We start from the raw sequence: 21,245 nt of genomic DNA, 5'->3' as shown, positions 1-21,245 counted from the left end.
CATACACACACAGTTTTTATTTTGTATTTTGTGTTTCTCTGTTTCTGTTGCTATTTCTTTCCAACTGCCATTACCTGCTGCTTGTAATACCTCAATTTCCACTTCTGGGAATTAATCTATCTTATCTTACCGAACTTCATTTGTATCAATCCACTGACCTCAACATTATCAACCTTTATTAAATTCTACTACTAGTTGAATTTATCAAAGCTTATTGTGCAGTCACTGACATGACAGTAATCACTATTTGTGTAATTTCTTACATGAACCAAAAGTTAATTTACATATAAGACAAAGACAATGAGATTTAAACCATTTTAATCAATGCAGTGTAACATTGTCGTTTTAGCAGCCCTTATATCTCATAGTAGTGAAAGTTTTACATGATAAGAACAATGCAAAATAAAAACAATTTGAAAAGTTGAGTTTCACTACTGCTGACATCCGAAGAGTGCATACTGCTGCACCAGCTCCTCCATGCCCAAACAGGTAGGTCTGTATTCATCAATCTGACACTCTGCATCTGTGGGCCAGTACTCGATCCAGGTTCTCTCACCAAGTACATACTGATGCCTGCAAAGAGCAAAATGGAAAATACATTGGGTCTTCATATGGCCAGCAATCTGTAACATGCTGGATTTATAACATGAAAAACAGACAACAAAGACACAACTCTCTCCTTGCCGCAAAAAAACCCAAACACATTTAAGAGCACACTACATTTAATCACTTTAAGGTGAATTTGATTTTGAAAGCAGTGAAAGAGTTAAAATGTTTTAAACTTACATAACACAAAGAACAAACTTACAGTTCATTTTGCTCATCTTTGTGAATGTCTTTGGATGTGCCCATGATCAGGTAGGTTTTGCCTGTTTTCAGATCTAAAGACTCCCTGCAGTGTGGATAACTGAGGAATGTGCGCAGTTTACCCTGAGGACCCACATCATAACTTCCTGGAATGAAAATTTAGGAGAAGAGAGACAAGGGACTTAGGGATGAAATGCATGGCTAAAGGTGAAGTACATTACCGTTGTATTTTTACATATTCTCAGTGGAATCATGCTTAAAGGAATAGTTCAACATTTAGTGACTGCATAAAGACTGGAAACGGTTATCCTTGCTCTGTCCAAAGGTACCAAAATCCACTTAGCAGCACCTGTAATCTAATTTGTTTAATTCATACAAAAAGAATGTGTAAAAAGTATAAGTGTAAAAACGATAATTTGCCATTTTACAGGAAATTACTGGACTATTTCTTGAGCTTGAGCATCCACTGATTGCCTGGCAATGCAGGCTAAGGCTGCAAGTGGTAGTTTAATAGTAAGTGTACAAGTATGTGCGTGGTATCTTCTCATCTAATTCCCTGCAAGAAAGTGGATAAGTATGTTTCTGAAAATGCTAAACTTTTCATTTTCAAGAATATTTCTGTCTGACTTGAACACCATTGCGACACAAAATGGCCATAAAATTTCAGAAAGAGACAAAAAAAAGTTATGTCACCGAACCTCAGAAACACTTTAGAGAAAACATCAGGGGATAAGACAATTAAGCCAGTCGAGGATAATACCCACCTTCTTTGATGACTTCCTGTATTCGTACTGTGTAAATGTCAGTGGACAGACCGTCTGTAAATTCTTCCAGTCTCACTTTGTACACTGGAGACAGACAAGTTGTAGATTGTTAGCTCAATTGCTCCCTTGCTTAATTATTCTCTCAATAATGATAATAATAATGTAGTATATAAATGCAGTTCATTCACACTAACTTACCAAAATCTATTTTGCTCGTTGTAGTAGTCTCACAAGCCTTAGCTGTGCGCTGGTCATTGCTGATATCGCCCTTCTTCTGCATACTGCAGTTCTCTGTAAGTATGCAACAGGCTCCAAGTAAATATACAACTGATGACGTGATTAAATGTGGATGCACATGTGGATTTTATGAGCAGGCCTTTTGAGACATTATCCACTACAGGGGCTGGTGTCATCGGCTCCCAACTGAAGCACTCTGAAGTTAGTAATGTGTTTACGTCTTCATTTAAGAATTTCAGATCTAGCAATCTTAAGTTGCAGCAGTTAGTACAGGTCATCAGTTACATATCATCCTGTTTACCTTCAGCACATGTGCATTCATCATTTCTGCAGAGCCGCATTAGCTGTCCAGCTCTCCTCTCTGGGTGGTAGAATTTCACACAATGTGTTTCTGCAATGGGAAAGAAAGATATTTGAAAAAGGAATTTTTTTTGTTGACTGCAGAATATCAGAAAATGTCCATTAAACAAATGTTATGATGCCTACTTATCCACTGTGTTATCTACTCTGTAATCTAATGGCAGCAAAGGAAAACATATTGAAACTCATGGAGACGGCATATGTTTCTAAGTGCCTGACACTCACGTTCATAGTATTCATAGACAGACACAGCAGCTGGTTGTAAGACGCCCACTTTCAGCTGCTGACGGATCCTGAACGTGATCTCTTCTGGTCGCCTGTGAGAAACCTGCAGGGAGATGGAAAGCAAAGGTGAGACGACGATAAAGAAAGAACAAAGCAGAGATAAAAGGGCAAAAGAAGTAAGAGTGACATCTAACCTTATCCAGGTAGATGATGAGTGAGCCTTTTTCTGACAGGGCTGTGTTCATCTCATATTTTGCAATAGTGCGGGCACGTCCTTTGGACAACTACAGACACACATGAACACACTTATCAGACAACCCAACCGAATCGCATCCCGTTTCTGCTAACCATGAGCACTGACTTTTGAACTGTACGTATGTATCTGTAGAAGATCTTACCAAGTTCAGGTCATTTGTGTCAGGGATGAAGCCAGTTAACAAGCCAATATCCAAGATTGACATGGTTGCATCACGCTCCGGGTCCTTGTACCTGGACAGCAAGTGGACAAGATCATTAGAATAAATAAATGATGAGCAGCTCAAGTAGGTGTGAAAATTCAAAGAGGATGATGAAGAAAAAGTTTACAGCATCAAATTTTTCTGATGCAGCAGAAGTGTGAAATGGGGGCAGATAACAAGGCGTGGCAATTAAAAATAACAAGAAAAAAAATGGAAAGGGGAAGAAATTAAGTAATGTAAGGGCCATAGCTCGTTAGAAAACATTCTCAACACTCGTCGGTATGATTTCTTCAATGTACTTACAAAACCTCTATTCTCAGCTTGTATATCTTCTCATCTTCATCCATTTTCTCTGCAGGAGCAAAACATTTGGTGAGCATCAAGCTCATTTGTTTCCTCATAAAACAAAAATACTTGGCAGGAAGATGGATAGACAGGAAAAAGTGATGTGCAAATAAGAAAAAAAAATAGACCAAAACAATCAGACAAACAGATAAAATGATGACAGATGAAGACACATTACCTGGGAGGAGCTGCACTGACAAGTTAAACTTCTGACAGTCGCTTTCTTTTTCTTTAGGCAGAGCGTAATACAGCGACACCATCTGTCACACAGGTACAAGTGTATCTTAATGTGACAAGCTAATAGACATCTAAAGGTGTTTTCAAGGTCCCACATTGTAGAAAGGCAGACTTCCATATACTGTTTAATTATAAAGCAGGTTAGCTGATATGTAAACACTGTGAAGCATGATGGTCGGTGCCTGCTCCGGTCTGTGAGAGCTGACCAATCAAAAAAAACATACTGGGGATGAATACAGGTGTTGCAGCAACAGACAGTATCAGAAGAATAATGTGTTTTTTGGAACTTAAAACATGCAAACATGTTTCTTGTAGACACCTACGTAAAGTATGGACCTGAAAATGACCGTAATATGAAACCTTTAATAATACTGTCCAATGCTTTTAGCTCTATCTGAGATTTCAAAAAGACCCATCAATAAAGATGATAAACTCAGAAGTAAAAAAAACAACTTACTTTCACTGTTGCTTCTCCTGTGCCTGTGGCAGTCACTGTCACATCCTGGTTTATATCATTGATCTGTAGGAGAGAAGAGAGACACAAAGAGAAAGAGGAATGATGGCAATGATGACACACTCTATGTGTGTGTGTGTGTGTGTGTGTGTGTGTGTGTGTGTGTGTGTGTGTGTGTGTGTGTGTGTGTGTTCTCACTTTAGATGTTCTTGTGGCGTAGTGGTTCTGCTTGTTGAAGTTGTACTTGTCAGGCTTTGCCCTGCCTGGCAACATTATGTCCACATTCAAATCATACTCTGGTTCTTTAGCACTGGCCCAGTACTCAGCTACAGCCTGGTACACCATTATGGTAGCCTGGAGGGAAAATCGAAGAAGAAGAAAACAAGACTTTAAAAAATAGGTTATAAGCCCAGATGAACGAAAAAAAAATCTGCTACTGCTCTAAAAACAGGTACAGGCACAGTCTAGAGGAGTTGGTGTTACCTGAGTTGATCCATAGCCTCCGCCCACCTTCTGCTGTCCATTGAACCATCTGACAACAGGTCTGGCATCTTCAAATGCCTTTATTAACAAAACAGAGAGAAGTCATTTTACAGTAATACAACCTGACAAGCCTACCATAGAGCTTCTGAATCGGCTTTCTGTTTTTGTCAAATTTGTGTTATTATTGTGTGATTATTGAGTGCAGGATGTTCAAATCTCTCCCTTGTTTTTATAACTCACATTTTAAGTCTAAATCATTGCAACTCCTGTAACCAAAGGCTTCAGATATCAAAGGTTCATAATGAAATATATGGTCATTTAAAAGTATAAATCTTCACCTTTGGAAGCAGGGACATTACAGAGACACATTTTACTGACTTTACTTTCCAAAGCCTCGACCCTTTTTAGTGAGGCAGCATGGATGATGACTCTGTTGTATGTTTTCTGTAGCATGAACTACAAGTCGGACATGCTCACCCCAGCCTTGACCAGAGCAAGAAGAGCATACGCTGTGGCCTCCAGGGTGTAAATATGTCCCTTAGGTACTGGCCAGTGGGACAACGCTAAGGAAGACACACACAAATACCTTTTTGTTACTATGTTGCACCTGGAACAAGCTTCATTCATGTCTTATTCCTCAATTACTGATCTTAAAAGATTCACTCTTCTAAAAATAAAATGAAAAAGGAAGTAAGTAAAAAGTGCTCACTTCTGAGAATTTTAGATTATCGTTCTATCCTTGTAAGGTCATTTGGTCACAAAGAGTGGATATTCACACGTGAGAACCCAACAAATAAAGGATTTCAAGGCCAATCCAGATTTATTTGAGATTAAAAAATCTAATGACGGGTTTTAAAAATAAATACTCACTACATATCTTTGGTATTGTTATTTCTGTCATTTTCACTTAGTGAAAATCCCATAAGGGCTTCGGTTGGCTCTAATAAATCCATGAGAGTGATTATTCATGGATGTGCAACGTTTTTTTAATCTATACACCGACAGACTGTGTTTCTGAATATTAGTTGAAGAATATTGCTGTATGACGATACCTGGGGAAATAAATTTGTAGAGGATATCCCGGTTCAGTTTGTTTTCATTGGCCAGGGCGTATGATGTCATTGCAACAGCGTATGGGTTGGTGAGGGCGGGCAGACGCCTCTCCAGGTAGGCCACTGCTTTGTCTATACTGCCTGGAAGACTCTGGACAAAAAGAAAAGAAAGGAGGGCGAAAGGAGAATAAGCAGAGAACAAATGCAGTCGATAGCTGGATTTACATTGTAAACATAAAAGGCTGTCAAATGGGTCTGATAACTGTAATCTGTCTGTTTCGAATATCCGCTTCTGTTGAGGAATTCATAGAATTTGACCACCACAAAGAGGTCTCATTACGTCACATATGTGTCAGAGAGGTATCTGAAGCAGAGAAGTGGTCCCTTTTTACAAAATACCATCACAGTCTTGAATTTAATGATCCCATACAAATGTAATACCAAGAGTTTTCCAGCAAATGTCGCAACTGGAATTTGTCAAATCCTACAATAATTTCAGCACAAGTGACTATTCACTAAACCCCTCCCCTGGACAGATAGGTAGGTAGGTAGAATCATAGCTGGATTGCAGTGAGCAGTTAGTAAGTTTTTCTTAACCTTTCCAAAACTGAAAAGCACACAAAAGTGTAAGGAACTGATTAAACTGTGTGTTTATCTATTCTTTTATAAGTTTCCATTGTTAGCATGTCCATTTAAGAGGCTTATTGTCTACAGTAGTAGTCAAGTGTTTGAGGGGCTTCATGTTTAAAAAAGCCTAACATGCACCTCATGACTAGCACATTCACTGTGTAGTGTTTCCAAACAGCGTGGCAGTTATTGCATGATATTGGAGGCAACTTTCGGCAACTCCATCCTGCTGTTTGTTGTATGTGGAGAACCCCAGCAAACATTATCCAAGATCGCATTACGGTGTTGATTTCAGCAGTTGGTAAAAAATGGAAACACGCTGTCCAAAAATCTGAACAAATGTAAGCAGCCATGTTATGTTATGAAATCAGTCTGATGCAAAAATGTTTCCTTCTTGTACTCTTAAGACAGGGACTAACCACTATCTTGCAGCTAGCGTTTGCTGAATTAGGTATCTAGCAGCAGATGACAAACACTGGCAGCAACTCTTGGCTAAAAATTAAGGCTGCTTTTGCCTGCCTCGAATGAAGAACCCACTGTCTCAAAAATCATTAAGCATTTAGAGTGTTAAACCTGCCCCCATTACCATTGTGAACTGTATAATGTGCCGTGTGAGTTAAAGACAGCTTGATGGGAGTAGCAACAGTAACGAGGCGGGGCAGGCTTAGCAAATGGTCAGTTGCTTCACTGGTTCAGAGCTTTAGAAAGCTTTGTTTTGCTCATCGCTGTAGAGCCAGTAACTGAAGAAATAAAAGGGGTAGAGAAGAGAAAAACATGTATGGAGGTACTCACATTAACAGAGGCAGCACATGATGTGCGTGACTCTTGCATAGCAATGAGGCAGAAGGCCGTCATGGAGGCATCTGAATCTGCGCCTCGCACGTCACCCTGCACATGCATGCACACACACAGACATGTTTGTATTCACATGAGATGTTAGTCAATGACATGATTTCTTTACATTTAGTTTAAGGAATTCTGTCAATGAAATCAGTGCACTTACGATCATCTCTCCGTGGACCACTGTTCCAAGCTCTCTAAACAGGCCGTCAGGCTGCTGTGCGTTGAGAATCAGAAACTTGACAGCGTCACAGATTACGTTGTTTGGCACTGCCACCAGATTGTTGGCCATGGCGAACACCTTGACAACATAAGCTGTCAGCCTTAGAGAGGAGAGGAGAAGGTGTAATAGTATAATTCAATTTATTCGCACATGAAGTACACCCATAGACGTGAAGTCAGAGGAGGATGTGCAAACATTTATAAATGTATGAGTTCATGGATGTTTGGGTGCCTCACCAGGTGCTACTTTGGTGACCTGCCCACGTAGCAAATGCCCCATTACTATTACGATAGGCAAGCTCGTTCTGATAGCCTGGACACAAAAAAACAGACGTTTTTACTGACAGCTATTCAACTCCCTGAATCTTTGGATCCTGTTTGATGAATCCTGTTGCATTATTTTCTGTAATTATAGTATCCTTTAAATTATTCTGAAAGCACTGTTTTTGGTTTGTATAAGACAATCCTGGTGAAAAAACTTTTTTTCATCTTAATTCTGCCAATTCAGAAGCTTACAGTGCCATACAGAGGGCCATCAATAATATTTTTGCTATCTGTGCCAACAAATACTGTGTGAGCCCACCGGTCTTGATGTGTTGGAGGGCTTCATTACGCTTCTCAAAGCCCACAGCTTCCCACTGGTTGGTTTTGTCCAAATATATGGCTGCTATGACAGGCAGGGTCATGCTTATCATGTTCTGCTCCCCACAGCCTCCGGGCTGTCGGATCAGAGTACCCATTGAGTTCCCACTAATGGCGTTCTCCACCAGTGCAGCAACTTGTTCTCTGCCTGCATGCACACACAAACAGGAAAACCAAAACATTATAAGCAAATAGGAAAAAACAACTACACAAACTTGCAAAGGTCCCCACAACCAGCGATAAGAACAATAACACATTTAAACCAATGCACAGTCCATTGTTCAGGCCATGTTTTGCATAACATAGCCAAACATAACATTATAACATCTCACCTGTCACAGAGATCTGTGTGATAGTAGGTGTGTTTGGAGCCAAATCTTTCTCTGGTATTCTACTGTTGAGAATTTCTTCTTGTCTACCACCTAAAGGGAGAAACAGTTAATTAGTTAGCAAGTGATAAATACTGTACATAATTTATTAAATTACTATATAATGTGGCTATTTAATAGGTAAACTCACCTTTTCCTTTGGTAGTTGGGTCTATAATCACAATCTGAGGTGATTTAACCAGCACACCCTCAGGCTGGAAAAACAACAGTGAGGACAAACATTAGAAATCACAACTGTCTTTGAATAATCTTTATATGCTGATGTGGAACAACAACAATACAATATGTCTTGCTTGGAGTCACAAAGTTAGCATTGTGACGGCGGCACATGCAGATGCAGCGGTCAGTAGCTCCCTCAAACTGAGATGTTTAAAAAATCAGCAATGGGAAATTTGAGACAGTTGTGGCCACATCTTTACAGAAACCTGGCTCCGTCACAACATCCCGGATCAAGCTATTGTACTCGACGGGCAGACATATTCTGTGTCGACAGAACACAAGACTCCAGAACAAACAAGGGGAGGCGCACTCTGAGTTTACATCAATGATGTTTGGTGCTCAAACACTATCAAAGTGAATGTTTCCCAGATGCAGTTTTTGATGTTAAGATGTTGGCCACATCTGTGTTATAACAAGTGTTTTTGCTGCCTTTTTTGTGTGCTGCAGTGGATACGTCTGTATCTACAGAGCAGTTTTTTCTTCCGGCTGTAAGACTCCTCAATTCACCATAAAATGTAGTTATTTTTTTGACTTATTTGTTCTTATATTTATATATATATATATATATATATATATATATATATATATATATATATATATATATATATATATATATATATATATAACAAAAACTATAGAACACAGTGGAAGCACAAAGTATAAAATGTGGTGAGACCATTTTACTGCAATAAGTAAATTAATTTATATATGTCTTAATATGGTATAAAAGAGTCCTAAACCCACTAAATGGGATATGTTTCTCTTACCACCACCCGCAGCCTCTTCATGATTCCATCATTGAGTGATGAGTCTTTAACAGCTGCTTTGACCTCAATGTCATGGTTCCCATCCTTCATAGGGATAATGATGAAGGGTACAGATCGTGTAGTTTGGGGCCCAACTTTGACTTCCTGACGGTACCTTCCATGTTTCGATGCTGCACTGCACACATGCTTCTCCTCAATCAGATCTACTCGCACCTTTGAAAACAAAATGAGAAAAAACAGAGAAAGAGACTGTGGTATGTGTAGCTGGTTAAAAATGACAACCCCCCATAGGGTGAATAATAAGGATCAGTTTTACTTTAGGTCACCAATAATGACTCATCCCTAAATCCAAGAAATCTAACGCTTTAGATTGTTTCCTATAGGATCAATTTGAATGGAAAGGCACACTTATCAAAGACTGGAGAAAGGATTTCATTCATTCTCGTTTTTGCTTCAGATGTATTGCAAATTTTAACCAAATTTTGAGAAAACCAGCATAAAAAAAAAAGCAAACGAATGCTTTCCATCCACCACTCTTACGCAACTATTACAAGTTGATTCACTGAGATAAGCACTAGGTGGCAGCAATTCTCCAGTCGGAGAACCGTTATACCATTGCACACGAAGAGGGTGCAACAAGATGATGCACTTAAACGGGCATCAGTCGAACCTCAAACTGTGAGAAAACAATGGTGAAAACACAAAGCAAATATGACATTGCTCTTTGTTTCACACATTTGTGTGAGGAAGGTTACATCAAGTCTGTGTGGAGCGATGAGGAGACGTTTCAATCTGTGGAAACAGCTTCTACATCATCGTCTTGTGACCTAAATCCTCACTAAGTAGGAGCTTATTGGAAAATGTGCTTTCATCTCCCATTAAGCACATTGAATCTTCTTCAAAACACCTCAAGTGGGCGTATAAGCTGTTTTGCAAAAATTCTGGCACTTTTTCCAAATCTTGACATTTCCATCAAACTTTTCCAAAGCAATACTTCAAAATGTGCTTAAAATTACATTGATGGATATATAGCTGTTGGATCTGGCCTGAAAGACCAGAGTGACACAGACTTACGGTGATCAGATCAGGGCTGTAGTTGTGGAGAATTGCCTTAACTTCTATCTGCTCTCCTCGGACAGCAGAGTAGGGCAGCCTGAGGTCAATGAAGAATTCCTTGCGGACAATCACCTCGAGCGGATCGCCAACACAGATTCCTTAAAGATGACAGGGATACAAAAACAAGTGATGAAACAGAGGAAGGAAAAGTAAGTTTGAGGGATGGTGGAGGTTTTAATGTTAGAGGGGTAGAACTAACGCCGCTCACCGTGAGTTCTTGACAGACTAATGCCAGTGAACTGCCAGGTCGTGATGGAGTCTTGCAAAGGAACATTTTTCACAAAATATGTGGAGTCACTGAAACAAAGAGTGTTTTTTTATTTGAGAGGTAACAGGCAGCTTTAAATCTTGGTGGTGTCATTAATGAAGTGTATTATTGTGTGTCTAGCTTTCTATTGACTCACCAGTTCGGTGTTTGTCGAGGGCAACTAGGCAGTTTGATATCTGACCACAGCCAACTTTCAGGAAACTTGGTGCGAGAAACAATTTCATTGGTGTCCATGTAACTTTCGTCCTCCTCACCTGAAGTGTCATTAAAAAGGTTGTTATTTTTCACTGGGTGGCAATGATTGTTTTCTAACTACCAGTATGACTCTCAGGGCTCAGGGCCCTCCATCCCTTCTCCTCATCTCTTACTGCGAGCCAGTTGGAGACTATCTTCCCTCCTGTCAGCTCGCTGGCGTTCCATCTCCTTGCAGCAGTGCAGGAAGGCCTTGACACAGGCTGCGCCGTCCACGATGTACTCACTGCGCCTCTCACAGTTGTATGTCAAAGTAGTGTCCTTCATGCCATCCAAACAACACTCACGTTGCAGTTGTTCTTTATATTGACTGACTGAAAAGGAAGGTGGTTGTGGAGGAGAAACAGAAATGAGAAGGTATGGAGTACACAAGGAAGGGTGAAATGGAAAGATGTAAATTAACCTTATTAAAATAAGGAAAATTCAACATAAGTCAAGTACATTTTATTTACATGTCCTCTATCCTAAGACCCTAAATGGGAAAGGAAGGAAAGAAAACAATTAAACCTGATGAAGGCCAGAAAGAAAGAATCCCTCTCGCCAGAATAAAAAGTAGCCGCAGGACATAAGAGAATACCACGTTAAGTAAATAAACTAAACTTTCAGGTCACTTTTATTTTCCCGCTAATACATAGCATGGCAAAGACGACTATTGTGAAAGTCAGCGACACACCAACTACAAACATTTTAGAGAGCATGTGTGGCAAAAGATGACTAAATATATAATATTTGGGTAGTTTAGAGCTGTGGTTCTTACCTAAGCTGGTTGAGACGTCCATTATAGTGGTTCGTTTCCTCCTGCTGGGGGCCGGACATTTCGATTCTGGAAATGCAACAGAATCCAAAAAGGTTGGACCAAGACTTGAGTTGTGCATCATATAATTGATGTGAGACTCTACAAATCAAATTTATTTGATTGGACACATGGACAGGGTGTGGGTGTGAGGAAAAGAAGTCTACAATTGCACACCTCCTGTTGAAATTTTAAGACATTGTATTAATGCTTTATTAATAAAATTCTAAAGCTAACTTTTAACACCAATTCAACCAAAAACATGTTACGTCACTTTCTGCTGTAGGTATTTGGCTCAATATTCTATGTGCAGAAGTCTAAGAAACCTGTTGCTGAGACCCCCCCCAAAAAAGTTTGTTCAACACATCCTCATACAAGCTGTACAAGCGACAGTCCAGTAAAATGAAGGTTGTTACTGTTACATATATGGTGTAACTTAAGTTCGTAACTTAAAATGGGCCAATGCTCGGTTTCGTATGGGACACAAACAGCTGTGTCCTGGGTGTAATTATATTATTAATATTTGTTTCACTCATCCATCCACCCCACCTTCTGTCATATGTGGACTTTCTTGCTCTTTATACTACATCACCTGACTTCTTCCTTTGGTCCTGTCAAATACTACGGCCACTAGAGGTCACTGCCAAACAATAAACTTAAATATGAGCTGGCACGACCTACTTATTTGCAAAGTCTGACCAATACAGTCAGTTTTCTGGTGAGAACAGGCTCACTTTGTCTGGGATGCTCACAACATGGAATATTTACTCTGAAAAACTGAACAATAACAAGTTTGGAAAACACTATCTGCATGGCAAAAGATCCTAAATTCCACTGGGCACTGCATTCTGGCAGTGACTTGGCAGGAAGTCAGACACAGGAACGGTATAGAGAGTCCGTTAAAATTTTCAAAATAAAACACCCTGTGCAGACTTCCAATTGTATGGCAACAATAAACATAAATAAATATAAACAAGTCATTAAAATCAGACATGTAAGATACGCACGTTATACCTATAAATGCACTTGAAAGATGTTAATGAATAAGAAAACCCCAAACCTCTACACCTACTTCTCTAACTAGTAATCTTTCACTAGTACAATATCGAAGCCTAAAGAGGGGTATGCTCATGGGAGGGGAGAGTTAAGTAGCATCACCTTGTCTGTAGGGAGTCCCAGAAGCCGTGCTGGACTCGAACAACAGCCCAGCATCGTAAAACACACCCATACCATTCTTCCCTCCACCTGGTGTGCAGCCTGTGTCGTACTTCTCTACAATGTCCCACACCTGAGCAAAACAGAAGTCACACACACAAAAATACAAACAAACAAGGATATAAGTTAAACAAGTAAACTCACATGACATTATGATACGGCGTTAGAAATATTTGCTCATGCAATGTGTTTACTGGAGGACATTTTTATACTGAATATTATGTATTCGAAGCAACAGGCCAACAAACAAGAAAATCAAATAAAGATTAGTATGAAGTAAAGAAATTGCCTTTTTCTGGGAGAGACGGTGCTTGTTGTTCAGGACATAGACACCTTTGTCAACTGCCACCAGTCCCACTGTGGCCTCTGGATCTCCAGTGACCTTCAGGCCAAACATCCTGCGAGGCTCGTACGAGGGAGCGGGTCTCGTTGATTCCAGCCTCAGCTACATGTGCAAGGGAGGTCAATGAGAAGCATTCGGTTTTGGATTTGTGAAAGCAGTTTAATATATAAAAATGTATTTTTTCCCCACTTAAACTCTATATGAGTGTTGTGTGTCTCACCGAGCCCATGCAGGAGTCCTTGACATCCACCCAAACAGAGTCTGACACCACTTCATTGTCATTTGTATGGTAGTAGGCTATGATGCGGAATGATGGCAGCATTTCTTTGGTAATAGGAAGTATCAAGGAAATCAGTACTTGGCCTTTTGTCTTGTAACGGCCACTTTTCACCAGGTGACCTCTGCTCAGGACCTGGGGGACACAGATTTACACATCAGCACTTATCAGACATCAGTGTATATGTACCACAAAGGTCATGGGATGCAACAAGTTATATATGTGTGCACATGCAAAAGGTGTAAAACACCTCTCACCAGATATGTGATGTCATTGTCTGGATTTTGCCGCCTGAGGTTAAGGTTGATTTTCAGATTGTCTCCTAACTGGAGCTCAGCTGTATCCACACCTACAAAAATGACAGGTTGCAATGAGTGCTAGACAGAGAAAAGATCTACTCCACTACTCCACGCACATACATTGCCACTGTGACCACCATCACCACATTTTTTACCACTTGATGTTATTTCAGGATGTTCCTCACCTATGTGGATGTAGTTGTTGTTTTTGGTGACATACGGGAGAGCTACCATTGTGGCTGATGCTTGTCTTTCACGTGTAATTTGAGGATCATCTGTCTTTGCCTGCAATTCAAGACACACACAGGCAAGCACATGCAAACAGTTACATACAAAAAAAGTCTATCTTGTCTGATCCTACTCAGACCTGTGTTTTCATTTATATAATGCAGGGATGATCATATCATTTCACTTCCGACCAGGTATCTGATATTGACCACCTAACTGTCGTCACTTAATGTAGGAACTAGTTAACCCGATCCTTTGAATGGCTAACATGTTAGCAACAAACGTCTGCTTTCATATCCAGCAGACATAGTGACACAATGAGCTAAGGAAGCTAAAAGTCTACACAGGGCTGCAGAATTGGGTGACGCCTCTGCTTGATTTCAACAGTTGAATATCCAAAATGATGATCAATGTAGATTTAAGCTTGCTTTTCTAGACACGCTGTAATGCAAAAATAGCACAAGAACTCAGAGACTTACTGTGATTTGCAGTCTGTCTGTCCTTGCTTCTGTATTGATGGTAAGCCTTGCCATGCCATTGGCTGCGGTGAAGCCCATCACATGGCCTGGCTCGACCACCACTGCAACGCCTTGTGCAGGAGTGTCATCAGGATTCACAACTTCAACCTGCCACCACCGGCACAAATGGGTGAACCATCAGAGACTGTCAAGTGTTTCATTAAAATGCATTTCACTAAAGTCAAACTAATGCTAATGCTGTAAACTGCACTAGTTGTGCACTAAGTATTCTGACTTAGATAGTGTTGTGGCCCAAATTATATATGGGTGAATTTTCTCTTTTTGTTTCTGGAATTTGCATCACAATGAAAATCCATCAAAACATCACAACTCAGTTAGTTATTAAAGGAGCATTAAAGTGTGCCTGTATTTTGGTGGTGAAATGTTTTCTGTAAAGCATCTTTTACTAAAATAGAAATGTATCCATATTTTACCGCAACATCGAAGGACATTCCTGGTTTGTAATATTTTGGTGTTCTCTTGAAGTGGATGGTGTACGGTGACGTGACAATCTGGATGCTTCTCAACTCTGCCTCCACCATTTCACTACCTGTGAGTTGATGCAGAAACACAAACACGTTCCCACTAACTTGGGTGTTCACTTTCTTCTTAACTGATACAAACATATCCTGATACCTTCATTGCTTACTTTCCCCCCTGTTTTTGTTCAGTTTTGGGGCAGTAATAATACTGATAGTTCCTTTGAGGATTTGTGCTGCTGAATTACTCTGAATCTCACGTAATCAAACGTACTGAACAGGCACAAACGCACAGTCCCTCTTTCTTACCGCTTTCCGTCAGCACACTGACAGATACAAATATGGGATTCTTCACCAGCTTGAGGATGTTTGGGAAGGTGGCTGTGATGTGCTCTCTCTTCAGTGTGGCTGCTCCAACTCCTTCCTTAACCTAATGTGACATAATACAAAAACGCACCTTAAAATGCAGTCAGTGAGCAGTTGGAGGTACTTTACTTAACGTGTAAATTGTTATGTCAATCTGGTTTTATCCCGAACCTCCTAAAAACGGAGTATGTCTGTAGATAAGAGTTTAAGTGATATGATTGCAGACATCTGAATTCCACAAATTCTCGACATTTTTCTTGAGTCTTGCAGATTTGGTAGCACTGCTGACGAACATGCTGTATAAGACAGACTGACCAGTCAACTGGCAAACTGAGGTAAGCAAAAGTGCAGGTATGAACTCACCTGGACTCTCTGAAGAGAACCTGGAAATCCCTTTTTCTGACCATCTAGTATAACCCCAAATACTACATAGGCCATCCCTTCCACCTCTTCACCAAATAGATACCTACAACCACAGGAGAAGGACATATTTAAGCCCACAATGAAGTAAACCTGGACAATTAAAAATAGGCGGGTCAAAATTTTAACAAGTGACTGACAGACTTCAAAAGCCAAGAAACTTCTGGCCAACACACTTCTGATAACACCCGGTGTCTTCAGTAAGGAAGCCGAGAACGGCCCTGCTTGCCATTTTTTCGTTAAATGCCATTACCTCAGGATCATGATTTAATAACCTTGAGGTGACGAAGCTTATTTTGTTGTGGTTTGGGAGTTTCAAAGCAAGCAGTATGAACTTTTTCTCAACTTTTGCCATTTTTTGCGAGAATGTTTTCCTGTTGATTTCTTGTGATAACGGGTTGATTATCTCCTCTTCTCGAGATAACAAAGCTCATAAAATAAATGACATAAAATAATAACTTGTCAACTGGAGATAAGGGCGTGAAAAAAATAATTGCAAGCACGGCCGTTCTCAGCCTCCATATATGAGCCACCAAACAAAAACCGTCACATACGTAGCTTTGATGTTGACGGTGAGCTCTTGGCTGTCCACGTAGAAGAAAGGGCTCACGGGCATCAGTTTCACCTCAAAACTGGGCAGCACTGAAAAATTGAAAGCATTTTATTGTGTGTCCAGTGAATGTAACAGGTTTAAATAAGTTTTAAATAGCAGCGCACATAATGAGGGACTCACCGTATTCTTTGACCTCGAACTCTGCAGAGAAGCTCTCCTGTGGGTTGTTGTGAAACTTCACCACTACCTTCCACACTCCAGGACTACACACACAGACACACACATAAGAACACGTCGCAAGTAGAACAGGTGCTCCCATGAACCGCTGCCCCCAAGTGCTTCATAACAACTGCTTTCACTGCTGTCACTGCTGCTGACACTGTTATGTCAAATTCCCTATCTCGCAATGTTAACAAAAGTGAAAAATAATTTGTACATCCACCCTGTTAGTCAGATTCATTGGCCCTCGGTTTCACCAAGTTTCACGAAAATCAAGCCAGTAGTTTTCTTCATTATCCAGCCGACAAACATAACCTCCTTGGCAGAGGTGATAATCAAGCAAATCATTCAAATATTCACAACATTTAGAGACTGAAGATAATGCAGGAAATCAGACTGCAGTCTGCATGAATTTGCAGTATTCAAATCTTACATAAATAGATATGCATAAATGAGCAGCTGCAAAGTGCTTGCTGTTTATCTTGCCTTACAGAGAGCAGTATCTACAGAAACACTGAGGTTTTTTTTTTCAGGCTGACCTGCACGCCATGCAATGGTTGTACTTTTTAATGCCTTTTTAGGCTGATCAATGTAGCTCACAGTTAACAGGATGAAATGTTTTGTTATACCCCTCTGTCCATTTACATTAATGTCTAGATCTAAACAGATGAATCTCTCTGCACTTTAATGGAATGGTTTAAAAGTTTGACAGAGTTGGATAAGAAGATTGATACCGCTCTATCAGTACACACTGATTAATCATCAGCGAATCAGCAAATTCTCAAACTGCCAAACTGTTTGATTGACGCTTTGATACGTTCAAGTATATAATTTAAAAATAAAAAATACCAACTAAAATGAGGATATATTAGGTTACTTGTTAATATCAATAACACAGCAAGCCAGATTATTCACATTCGCTTATAACATTAGGAAATGAGTACAGTTCAGTTCATGTCTTCCAATGTTACTAATATTTATTGATCCATCAGCTGGCCTGAACTGGCTCGACTGAGAAGTGACTGTGTGATGTGTGTGCTGAGGATTCAGAGCATCTTCCCACTTTATACACTGTATGAATTTTGTTTAGTTTTTGCCAAAACACTAAATTAGCATGGAAATTAGTTGTATAAAACACAACATAAAGATAAAATTAAAATAGATTTGCATTAATTTTGAACAATTTAAGGTATTAATATTTCAAATTGAATTAATATGTTATCTGTGTTAAAATGTAAATTCACCACACTCAACAAAATATAAAGAAATACAATCTGGAAAACTGTATTGAAATAAAATCAGATGCTCACCTGACAATTTCACCAAGTTGGAAATCTCCAGAGTGGATCCCTGATTTCAGAGTGACTGGATCAAGTGGCAAAATGATGCCATCAGGGGTCTAAACAATATTGGACAACAGTGAGCTATGCCAGTTGACAAATTAATTAAATCTAGATTCACACTTTTTTCAGCTATTTCTTAAATTTCTCCCTTCCCATGAAGGGAGAGCATGTGTACAATGTGCAACTCAATCACTAGAGCAGGCATGTCAAACTCATTCCATAAAGAGCCGTGTGGCTGCAGGTTTTTGTTCCAACCAAGGAGTCAATCAATTAATCAGCTGATCTTAGTCTTCAGCTGATAACTAAGTGATCCCTTGATGTTGATTGGTTGGCCTGGTGTGCTCCTCCTTGGTTGGAACAAAAACCTGCAGCCACACGGCCCTTTGTGGAATGAGTTTGACATGCCGGCACTAGAGAGAATCACGCCTTTATTTTTACAGTGAGCGGTGGGACGGGTGTTTCTGGAACAATGACAGTTCAAGGTTCAGTAGATGTGTTTCTATTATTTTGGTCATTTGTAGGGAAAGGATCTACTGTTTAGCATTGTTTGTTGTTTTGTGTTATCCTCTTGTCAGAAGGCTTGCTACTCCTAACTGCAGCTGACTTTATTCAGTTGTGTGTCAATGGAACAATTCAGTTCTGTGTTTACCAAAGATAAAATACAATACCATAATCTCAATGGCAATAGAAGCTTCAGTTTGGGTGTCAGCATCCCTCTCTATGGGCTCCATACGAGGCGTCAGCGCAAACATCCTGTAATGAACTGACACAGAGACAGAAATGGGTCATTCACGGTAACCACACCACGGTGATATCTCATGTGGAGACATTCTCACAGAGGTGGGTGTGTTTTTGTCAACACCGATGCAGCATTGAACTCACCTTTGCTGTTGGGGGTGTAGATGGTCTTGTCAGTCTGGATAAAGATGTACCCGGACTGGAAGGACACTAAGACGACTTTCTCCAGCACTCGGTCGGGGAAGTGAGCTTGCAGGTACACATACTGCTTCATGTTGGGATCCTTACTGAAGTCACCAGAGGGGATCTGAAACCAGCATGTAGTGGCACAAGCAGTGCGTGAGGAGCAGGACGAGGGATATGATGTGTATAAATCCTAGATCTCTTGTGGTCATGATAGAAAATGAAGCCACGCAGGATTATATACATATACAGTAAAAGTATTTTATTTACCGTTATCTGACCAAGCTCTTGGAAGCTGTTTGCATTGGTGAGGGTCACAGTTGTGGACGCCAGCCTTTTGGTTTTGGTTGGATGGTTCATCACACTGATTTCGACCCTAATGTCCGCTCCCGTGTAGTCTTGACACTCCACAAAGATTTTTTCTGCTGTTCCTACCCGCAACAAGTTGGGGGAAGACAACACCTGCCTGCAGAGCAGCATCCAGAGAGAAAGACAGAGAATAATCTGTAGTTGCCGTGCAGAAAGAACCACATGCTGTTAGGATGTACTGACAAAAATGTTCTTTTTTATTATATGCACATAAGGATGGAGGGTTGTGACTGTATACGCATGATTTGAAGATGTATTTGTTTGTTTATATTTATAAACATTTTAAGAGTTTGTCTCTTAGAGAAATGATAAGCATAGTTTTTCTGCATGTAAACCCCTTGAAATGAAGAAAAACATGCTTGTAACCCCTCACCAGGTATTGGCATGAGAGCGAGGTTTCCTTCAAAGCTCCTCTCCTGGCATTGATCAGACCCTTAAAAACTAATCTCTCTTCATCAAAACTGCATATTTAGAAACTTTTTTCATGAAAAAAATCCCTCCATGCCTTAAAATGGCTTAGATGTAACTAAATCTTTACCTTAATTTCGTATGTGTTGGTCTATAAATATGCAAATAGTCCCTGCCTCTATCTCCACACAAACCTCTACTAGTTTTCTGTTTTGCTAGCCAATATCTGCTACACAATGGCCAGTGGTAATATAGGCATAATTCAGCCATAGTCCTTGAGGAAACTGGCTCCAAAGACAATGAAGAAGGGTGAATTGGACAGGGTCGCCGACAAGTTGATGCATCAGAATGGTAGTGTATTTTATGCATCGCTCTCTACACTGTTGGAAATGCAACGGCAACAGATAATATGAGCATTTATCTTAATATATTATCATGCTATGGAAAGCCTTCAGCCCACAAGTTGACAGGACTAGTTTCTTAGGTATGTGACATATGAAACCCTGACCTCTGTTTCTGAAAAACGTGCCATGGGCATTTTAACAGATTTAAAAACTTGATATTCATTGGAGCAGGTTTTAAGTTTTGTGCATTTGAATTATTTTTATTTGTCTGTAACATTTCCAGCTTTTTTTAAAAAAAAAGCAAAAAGCAAAAATGATTCTGACAAAAAGAATCTAAAAAATAGAGATTTATGCAACAGAAAGGTTTATCTCCTTTAGTCATCTTGTGACTCAGGTTTATCTTGGGACCCTTTGGGGGGGTTCCAACCCCAGGTTGAGAAACACTCCCTACTAACTAGTGTGTTAAAGTTTCAACTCACACAAATGGCCAAACCCTCATATTTGCTCAGATGAGGACCATGAGCACCAGCATGGACTTCACACGCAATGAGTGATCTAGTGATTATTTTGATTAAGATCCAGCACTGGATCAATGGAACATTTCATCATAGCTCTCAAGTCTGTTTGTTCAGTTTATGTCACCGTGCAAACGCTGAAATTTCTACATTTCTCAAAATTTAGGCCATCTTACTGGAATCACTTGGAAGACCACATTACATTGGCTCATGAAACACAAACTGCAAACTGGGCTAAAACTCTTCATTATGTAAGACAGGTGAAATGGGCCTGAGTTAAACCATAATCATTATATTATATTATATTATTATATATATTATTACTATTATTAAACTGGTATTCATTCACCCGTGAAACATATATATTTATCTACTGTGCAATAGAGCAAACACTATACTTACCCATACCCACCATGTGCAATTTTTTTCAATCTTTTCCATTGGCAACATACTTTCTATAGTCTTTTTGTATAAAATGTATATATATATCTTATCCTATTACAGTTCAACCAATAACAGTCTGAATATCAGGAAGCTGAACAAACAGACAAACTGTATAGTTTTAGCTCTGTTTTCTGTGAATTTATCCAAACTCAGGGAGAATGTGTAAAGGTAACGCTGGTTTACTTACAACGGAGCTCCATTAGCCAGAGAAGTGAGAGAGGCGAAGGCCAGAGAGGCCGCCAGCCACAGCAGAGTCCTACTCATCCTCCTACCTGATCCTGATCTGCTGTCAATGTAGACTGTTGCTCTGCAGTGCCCTCCTTTTATCCACTCTCCTCCTTCCTCCTGCATGCTGTCTGACCCGTACTCCTCCCAAAATGTTTCTGTTTGTGTAAACACAAATACATGATTGATGAAAGCACATGAT

At 39.9% G+C, this 21,245-nt stretch overlaps 1 protein-coding gene across 1 annotated transcript; it reads right to left on the bottom strand.

The window, feature by feature from the left end:
- Nucleotides 1-431: 431 nt before the first annotated feature.
- Nucleotides 432-21,082, bottom strand: LOC121627795 (complement C3-like). The gene is made up of 43 exons (XM_041966861.1): nt 21,006-21,082; nt 19,009-19,204; nt 18,700-18,862; nt 18,486-18,580; nt 17,785-17,873; nt 16,436-16,518; nt 16,257-16,344; nt 15,646-15,748; nt 15,226-15,346; nt 14,872-14,987; nt 14,399-14,545; nt 13,877-13,976; nt 13,650-13,741; nt 13,336-13,527; nt 13,062-13,217; nt 12,716-12,845; nt 11,522-11,587; nt 10,881-11,078; nt 10,649-10,766; nt 10,453-10,541; nt 10,203-10,342; nt 9,129-9,341; nt 8,273-8,336; nt 8,086-8,175; nt 7,695-7,901; nt 7,349-7,424; nt 7,053-7,212; nt 6,842-6,937; nt 5,423-5,573; nt 4,848-4,933; nt 4,371-4,448; nt 4,086-4,241; nt 3,891-3,953; nt 3,375-3,456; nt 3,155-3,203; nt 2,792-2,882; nt 2,588-2,677; nt 2,394-2,496; nt 2,110-2,199; nt 1,770-1,862; nt 1,572-1,655; nt 809-953; nt 432-573 (listed from the first exon to the last, which is right to left on the bottom strand). The coding sequence occupies exons 1-43, from the start codon at nt 21,080-21,082 to the stop codon at nt 432-434; spliced, it is 4,968 nt and encodes a 1,655-aa protein (XP_041822795.1).
- Between the last annotated feature and the right edge of the window lie 163 nt (nt 21,083-21,245).

Source organism: Chelmon rostratus, chromosome 3 (genome assembly GCF_017976325.1).
Source record: "Chelmon rostratus isolate fCheRos1 chromosome 3, fCheRos1.pri, whole genome shotgun sequence".
NCBI lineage: Eukaryota > Metazoa > Chordata > Actinopteri > Chaetodontiformes > Chaetodontidae > Chelmon > Chelmon rostratus.
Note: the sequence above shows the minus strand (reverse complement) of the source record. Positions and strands in the feature narration are given on the sequence as shown.